Here is an 8,496-nt window from a genome sequence, read left to right on the forward strand (position 1 = left end):
CTTGTGCTTAACTTAAGCAGCCTTAAATGGGATTTTAGACTCTTGCTTCTATGCTAGAGTATGTTTTTTGAAGGCTAACAGGAGAGTAATTAAATGACTAGAAAACCATATCTTTATACTTCAGTGAAAAGATGGAGAACAATTAGATAATCTATCCCAGCTAACAGGCCACCACTCATCCTGTGTACATGGGTATACATTTTTATTCTTTCTGGTCTTAGAATAATATTTTCATTTAAAAAAATATTTATTTTTATTGGAAAGACAGATTTGTAGAGAGAAGGAGAGTCGGGGAGAAAGCTCTTCCATCTGCTGGTTCACTCCCCAAGTGGCTGCCATGGCCGGAGCTGAGCTGATCTGAAGCCAAGAGCCAGGAGCTTCTGCCAGGTCTCTGACACAGGTGCAGGTCCCAAGGCTTTGGGCCATCCTTTATTGCGTTCCCAGGCCACAAGCAGGGAGCTAGATGGCAAGTGGTGCCCACATGGGATCTCGGTGGTTGAGTTCAACAATTTAGCCACTATGCTATCATGCCAAGCCTTGAGAGAGAGATCTTTCATGCTCTAGTCACTCCCCAGGTAGCCACAGTGGCTAAGGCTGGGCCAGGCCCAAGCCACGAGTCTCAGTCTTTTAGCTCCTGCACGGGTGGCTGAGGCCCAAGCGCTTGAACCATCTTTCACAGCTTTTCCCAGTCATTTGCAGGGAGCTGAATTAAAAGTGGGACACAAACTGGCATTCATATGGGGTGTTAGCCTTGCACTGGGAGGTTTACTCACTATATACCACAATGCTGGCGCCCAGTAAGCATTTCCTTAATTGACAGGGTATGTAGTTAAAAAAAAAAAAAAAAAAAAAGCAACAGTTGACAGCTGTCTGACAGCTCAAATGCAGAATTTATTGGGAGTAGCTTTATTTTTTTATGATTTATTTGTGCTTATTAGAAAAGGGTTGCAGAGAGAGAAAGAGGAAAAGATATAGAACTTCCATCTGCTGGTTCAAACCTAAATGACCACAAAATCCAGGGCTAGGCCAGACTGAAGCCAGGAAACAGGACCTTCATCGGTGTTTCTCACGTGGATACAGGAGCCCAAGGACTTGTGCCATCTTCTGCTGCTTTCCCAAACCATCAGCAGGGAGCTGGACCAGAAGTGGAGCAGCCGGGACTCAAACCAGTGCTATATGGGATTGTAGGCCTCATAGGATCAGCTTTACCTGCCATGCCACACTGTCAGCCCTACTATTTTTTTGTTTTGTTTTGTTTTTTTGTTTAGGATTTATGTATTTGTTGGAAAGGCAGAGTGGCAGAGATAGGACGTTCCATCTCCCCAGCTGGGACTGGACCAGGGCCAAAACCAGGAGCCTGGAACTTCATCTAACTCCCATTGAGATGCAGGGACCCACACATTTGTGCCATTATCAGCTGCTTTTCCAGGCACATTGGCAGGAAGCCAGATCATAAATGGAGTAGCTGGGGCTTGAACCACATCCTCTGATATAGAATGCTGGAGACTGCAACGGTAGTCTATCATGCTATGCCACATTGCCTCCACATACATTTTTTTTTTTGAAAGAGAATTGTACTCTGTATCTACCTTCTTTTCTGTAATTAACTTGCCAATTCCGTTTTATATTAGCAAGCATTATTATTTGAAAACTGAAATTGCTGAGTTTACCACTAGCCTGTTTATCAAATCCTTTACCTATTCTCCCTGAACCAATCTTTACATGTTTAGAATTCAAATGTATTTTTAAATTAGGATAAAGGCTCCTTGTGTAAGTATAGGGTACCAATCTGTTGAATCATTGCCTTTCCCCAGATCGTACGACATGGTGGCAGTCTGGGCCTTGGTTTGGCTGCGATGGGAACCGCACGCCAGGATGTGTATGATTTACTAAAAACAAACCTTTATCAGGATGATGCCGTAACAGGTAAGCCACAAACTAGGTTTAATTTATACAACTTAAACCTAGTTGTTTCCTGGTATCTGGGAAATGTTTCTAAGGTTGTCCTACTGTTACCAAAACTGAAGGGTGCTCACGTCTTAAACTGCAGGTGATCTACACTCATAAATGCCACATAGACACTTGTACTCAGGTGCTTGAGGAATGAAGACCAGAAGTTTTTACTTCCATTCAGATGCAGTTTTTTCCCCAAATGTTTTATACTCATGGTTGATTGAATCCCTAGTTGTGTAAGCTGTGAATATGGAGAACAAACTGTGTTTCAGGCCTGTTAAAGCTCCATTGGGTTTTCTAATCAAGGAATTTTTAGTTGAAGATGGAGTGAACTTTGCCCCTTTTGTCAGGCTATCTTACAAAACATGTTTTGTGATACCCAAACTTTAAAATTATACACACCTTGCGTGTCTCCTTTGTGACTGACTTGCAAATGACAATTTATTTATTAGTGACCCACTTCTGTCATTTGCCTGTTCTATGTTTATTTGCTGATAATGTTGAAAGGGTTGTCATAATATCTCCTTTAAAGTCACAGTAGAGTTTGCACATTCTGTCAAGACTTAAATGTGAGATGTTTGTCTTTTTATGAGGTGGTTTGAAGGAAAATGCTATCAGAAATGCTGGTTTATTGGATTCATTTATTCATTAAGGTTTTGTCCTTTAATTGCTAGGAGAGGCAGCTGGCTTGGCCTTGGGTTTGGTCATGTTGGGCTCGAAGAATGCCCAGGCTATTGAGGACATGGTGGGCTATGCCCAGGAAACTCAGCATGAGAAGATCCTGCGGGGTCTCGCAGTGGGCATCGCGTTAGTGATGTATGGGCGGATGGAAGAGGCGGATGCGCTCATTGAGTCTCTCTGTCGTGACAAGGTGAGCGCCGTGTGACTGCTCCTCCCCTGCACTGGTCACTTTCTGTCCCCTCCAGCATGTGAAAAACACTTTACCTGCAGCCTCAATTCTGTTTTCATCAGAATACTTCAGTGTATTTATCCGTAAAACTCATCACAAGAAATATAACCGAATGTAAGAAAGGAAGACTTGAAAAAGGTGCATGAAGTATTTTAGGATTTTTAAATGTAACCACGGCTTCAGATCAGTAATATGCAGATGAGCAGGTCCAGAAAGGTTCTTCAGCAGTTTATACCTTCATTTATTTTCAGGGTGTTAGTTACACTATCCTTCATCAGAAAACAATGCCCATCTCTATACCTGCTTGAATTTTTTTCCCTGTTGCCTTTTGTTTTGTTTTGTTCTGACTGTGGTATTATATATGCTAGATAGTAAGTGGTAACACTGCCCTCTGTAGTCTGCTAATAAGAAATACTAGTTGATTGATAAAATTTATTCAGTTATCCATTTTATCTTTTTGCCCAAAAGTTTGGTGCCCAGGAATTAAATAATAAGGTAAAAATAAGTTCAGATGTGGAATTAGAAGCCCGCTTCCTTGTTGCTTGTTTGTCGAATGCAAGTTGGCTTTAGTCGGGTAGGGCTATTGGTAGGAACCCGAGATGCTGCTTCCTACAAAGTGTGAGTCAGGACACACAGACATCTTGTACTGAATATTGGAAACTAAAAGCAGTTGATCTCTCCTGTGGTAAAATTTATTTCCCTACTCATTTAGAAAATTACCAATCACAAAAGAGATTGTCTTGAGTTTAAAAGTTGATTATTGATGCGGAGTCATTCTTTCCTAGGACCCGATTCTTCGACGTTCTGGGATGTATACTGTGGCTATGGCTTACTGTGGCTCTGGTAACAACAAAGCTATTCGCCGCCTGCTGCATGTTGCTGTAAGTACCTGACTTGCTGGAGGACAGTGTGGAAGGGAAGGCAGCAGGTGCCCAAGTAACCAGGGACAGTGCGCTCAGGCTCACATTCTGTCAGCAGGTCCAGTGGTCCAGACCTGACCCTAGGTTCACTCAGCTGTTTTGAAAGCATACAGGACAGAATAACGTGTATTAGTGTGAATCAGAATTGTTAAAGCCAGTCAGATAAAACTTCTGAAAGCCCACAGCAAGGGGCACCCTCACTTGTAAAGGATGAGACCATGTGAGGATGTGGCTCTCTTCTCAATGACAGGAACTATGTGTTTTTCCTGCCTGTGGTGTTAGCTTCAAGGAACTCTTCAGGGACTTAGGCACAGGAAGGCCAGTGCCCATGTGTTGCTGCCAACTTTCTCCACATCTTGTCCTAACAGTTGAGATGGAGATTATCAGCAGTAAATGAAGTTGCCTTCTTGCAGAGTGGATATTCCATGTATGTCTTCATTCTGCATGTGGCGTCAGCATGGTCCAGGGAGAGGGTGAACCCAAGGTCACTGTGCAGAAAGGGTTAGAGCAATGACTAACTCCTTCCCAGAGATACTCCCATCCCACAGTATTTTGTGTGGCATTACTTTTCATGATTTCATTATTTTACATGATAAGATGTGTTATTATTTTTTATGAACACACATAGGGTTAGCGGAAGGTCATTCTAATAACGATTGTTAATGAGGCATGGCTACATTTCAACGGTAGCCTTTCAGATCAGTTTAGTAATGTATGACGTAAAATAAGCATCCCTAACTTTTCCCCCAGGTAAGCGATGTCAATGATGACGTCAGGAGGGCAGCAGTAGAATCACTTGGGTTCATTTTATTCAGGTAATAACTTATATTCTGTTTTGTTTTTATACTCATCGAAGGCAAACTATTGAGTGTATTTAGGTTTGGCATGAGAACCACTAAACAACAAGAATTACATCAAGGGATTCTAAGTACCTACTTAAGTCAAAATAATACCTCCAGTATTCCTCTTTGTGTATTTTGGTAATTTAGTTGTATAATTCTTGACTCTCTTTGATAAGATTAAAAGATCAAGAATAAAAGGTGACCCTCGTTTAAGGGCTGGTGCAATGACCTGCTGACTGATCCTTGCCTTGCATCAACTGGGATCTCATATGGGCGCCAGTTTGTGTCGCAGCTGCTCCACTTCCCATCCAGCTCCCTGTTTATGGCCTGGGAAAGCAGTGGCAGATGGCACCAAAGCGTGGGACCCTGCACCTGCGTGGGAGACCCGGAAGAAGCTCCTGGTTCCTGGCTTTTGATAGCACAGCTCCAGCTATTGCGTCTACTTGGGAAGTGAACCAGCAGATGGAAGATCTTTCTCTCTGTCTCTTCTCTAAATCTGCCTTTCCAACAAAAATAAATAAATAAGTAATTAAAAAGCCTTGTTTATAGGCAGAATGGTGGATATAGAGATGCCTTTAACACTCTAAGCCAGTGTTTCCTGGGTTGACGTGCAGCTCAGCCTCATATTATTAGCTGTGTGAATTGTGGTAGGGTTTTTTGTTTGTTTTTGATTTATTTATTTTACTTGAAAGTCAGAGGAAGGGAAGGGAGGATAAAAAGAAAAATAGATTTTCACTCCACTGGTTCACTCCCAAAATGGTTCCAACAGCTAGATCTGGGAGCCAAGAGCGTCCTTCAGGTTTCCCACATGGGTGCAGGAGCCCAAGGATTTGAACCACTCTCTGCTGTCCTTCCGGGTTGCCATAAGGGAGCTGGATCAGAAGTGCAGCAGCTAGGACTCAAACCAGCATCCATGTTGGATGCCAGAGTTGCAGGTGGAGGATTAGCGTGCTATGCCTTCACACCAGCCCCCAAGATTGTTTTTTTGGACAGTGAAATGAATGAACATCCTTTGTACTATTACAGCAGTGTGTGACACTAATAAGCGGTACCTAAGTGTGTGTTAATAACTGTGGTTGTGTTGTCCTGGTAAGGGGAAAGGTAGAGCTTCATCCTGCAGTTATCATTGCCGTCAGCCCAGCCCCAGTCTCAAACATCCTTGTTCATTGAACCCAAATAGTTTTCTCTTTTAAGATTTATTTTATTTGCTGATTCACTCCCCAAATGTTTATAACATCAGGGGCTAGGAACCTCATCAGGCTCTCCCACTTGAGTCATAGTAATCCATGTACTTGGGCCATTTTCTGCTGCTTTTCCAGGCACATTAACAGAGAGCTGGGTCTGAAACAGAGCAGCCAGGTCTTAAGCAGGTGCTCTGATTGGTATGTTGGCATCACAGGTGGCAGGTTAATGCACTGCACTTCAATGCCAGCATTAAGTATATAAAGATATAATGAATGCAGAGTAGAAGCTCTTGTTTTGCACTATTTGGACATTGCTTGTCTTAGCTTGTGATGCAGTTGCACAGTGAGTTCCCAAGGTACGTGCAGAGTGAGTCAGATGTCTTAACGTCCTTTTACTCACTAGAAGAGATTTTCTACTCTAGGTTCCCTGGAAGCAGATCTCTGTTGTAAAGACTGTAATGTAATATAACAGGCATTTCTTCTTGAATATCCTCTGTGAACTAATTACAGCATCATCTCCATTACAATTCCAGATAGGAGTTCATCCATTTACTGCCAACTATAAAATATTTTCTTCCTACCGTGGAAAAAAACATTGAGTAATTCAGAGCACAGCTCCTTACAGTACGCTAATAGTTTCTCCTTGCACTGCTTTGCTTGAATGAGATTATTGATCAAAATGCTAATACCTTCATTGTATTATCTTCTAACCTTCATTTGTTCAGTTTATTCACAAAGACACCTGAAATCCTTGACTAAATCTTAATGACATTGTGTTTATTCAATCTACTACTCTGATTCTTCTGAAACTGAAGGTGCAATTTCTTAGGTATGACCAGTTTCTCTTATGATAATAAGATCTGACAAAATCAATATTAAACATTGATGTTTTTTAGATCTGTAATAGACCCCACACTTATGATTTCTTGGATCATTTCCCCATTTTTTTCTAGTAAAACCACTGGAATGTTTAGCCACCATTTTTCATACCTTTGCCATGTTCTGTTCTTTCTCCAAAATTCATCAATAGTGGTTCCACAAAAACCTCCATAAATTTGATTTCTTTTGCTGAAATCATGTAGTTCTGAGCTCACTGAGCTCATTAAGGAACTCTTTAACCCACTGAAACACAGTACCACGCTTTAAGTGCTTGCTGATTTTAAAGGTGCATTCTGAGTTTTCTTTACATAATATGATTCTGTAAGAAGTAGCAACTGGACCTGGCCCAGTAGCCTAGCGGCTAAAGTCCTCACCGTACGTGTGCCGGGATCCCATATGGGCACCAGTTCTAATCCCAGCAGCCCCACTTCCCATCCAGCTCCCTGCTTGTGGCCTGGGAAAGCAGTCGAGAACAACCCAAAGTCTTGGTACCCTGTACCCACATGGGAGACCAGGAGGAGCCTCTGGGCTCCTGGCTTTGTGTCGGCACAGCTCCGGCCAATGGGGCTGCTTGGGAGTGAATCAACAGACGAAAGATCTTCCTCTCTGTCTCTCCTGCTCTCTGTATATCTGACTTTCCAATAAAAAAAAAGAATAAATAAATCTTTTTAAAAAGTAGCAACTGGAAAAGATATAGAGACATTCTTAGTCTATAAATGAAGATTAAATTTAAAAGTGGAGTTAAAAACAGGTTTTCTAAATTTTAATTTAGTGACATTTCTCTTGAGTGAGAATGTATATGATTTTTAACTATTTAGTTAAAAACAGGTTTTCTAAAATTATAGAGAAAGAGAATCTTGCTTCTACTGGTTCACTCCTCAAGTAGCCTCAATGACCAGAGCTGGGTCAGTCTGAAGCCAAGAACCTGGAACTCCTTCTAGAACTCCCACATGGGTGCCAGTGGTTCATGTCCCAGCTGCTCCACTTCCCTTCCAGCTCCCTGCTGGCCTGGGAAAGCAGTATGGCTCAAAGCCTTGGGACCTGCACCCACATGAGAAACCCAGAAGAAGCTTCTGACTCCTAGCTCCTGGCTCCAGATAGGCTGAGCTCCGGCCATTGCAGAAGCTGCTTGTCTCTCCTTATTTCTGTAAATCTGCCTTTCAAGTAAAAATAAGTAAGAAACACAGAAGTAAACTAGCATTCTCATTTGTTAAAGGTAAGGAGGTCAAATTCCAAAATGATTGGCAAAAGTTTCATTGTTACTGGGTTGAACAGAAGAACTGAGAATCTAACAGATCCATAGTAGACCAGTAATTTTTAAGTGTTATTTTAAAAATCAGCTGTCCAGGGAATGGCACAGATTGTGCTCATTACCATATTTAACAGGGAAAAAAGCAGAATAATGAGACTCAATTAAAAAAGTGTGTCAGAATTGTTTCCCTTAGTCCTTGAGCCAGGATAAGTCATCCCAATCTAAGTTTATGAAGTTTCTTCAAGTTTACATCCCCAGGTTGCTGTCCCATGCTCTCAGTGGTTTATGTTCATTAATAGCTTTAAGAAACATAGTACAGGGGCCCGGCGGCATGGCCTAGCGGCTAAAGTCCTCGCCTTGAAAGCCCCGGGATCCCATATGGGCGCCAGTTCTAATCCCGGCAGCTCTACTTCCCATCCAGCTCCCTGCTTGTGGCCTGGGAAAGCAGTTGAGGACGGCCCAAAGCTTTGGGACCCTGCACCCGCGTGGGAGACCTGGAAGAGGTTCCAGGTTCCCGGCATCGGATTGGCGCGTACCGGCCCGTTGCGGCTCACTT

At 42.5% G+C, this 8,496-nt stretch overlaps 1 protein-coding gene across 2 annotated transcripts in view; it reads left to right on the plus strand.

Annotated features, from left to right (window-relative positions):
• The window catches only part of PSMD1 (proteasome 26S subunit, non-ATPase 1), a 79,797-nt gene that overhangs the window by 22,628 nt on the left and 48,673 nt on the right, over positions 1 to 8,496 (plus strand). For both annotated transcript variants that reach the window (XM_058665099.1, XM_058665100.1), the window contains exons 13-16: positions 1,815 to 1,926; positions 2,628 to 2,824; positions 3,649 to 3,744; positions 4,534 to 4,598. In XM_058665099.1, the coding sequence (XP_058521082.1) occupies positions 1,815 to 1,926; positions 2,628 to 2,824; positions 3,649 to 3,744; positions 4,534 to 4,598 (470 nt within the window). The remainder of the gene's footprint in view (positions 1 to 1,814; positions 1,927 to 2,627; positions 2,825 to 3,648; positions 3,745 to 4,533; positions 4,599 to 8,496) is intronic.

The sequence above is a fragment of the Ochotona princeps genome, chromosome 5 (assembly GCF_030435755.1).
Source record: "Ochotona princeps isolate mOchPri1 chromosome 5, mOchPri1.hap1, whole genome shotgun sequence".
NCBI classification, from domain to species: domain Eukaryota; kingdom Metazoa; phylum Chordata; class Mammalia; order Lagomorpha; family Ochotonidae; genus Ochotona; species Ochotona princeps.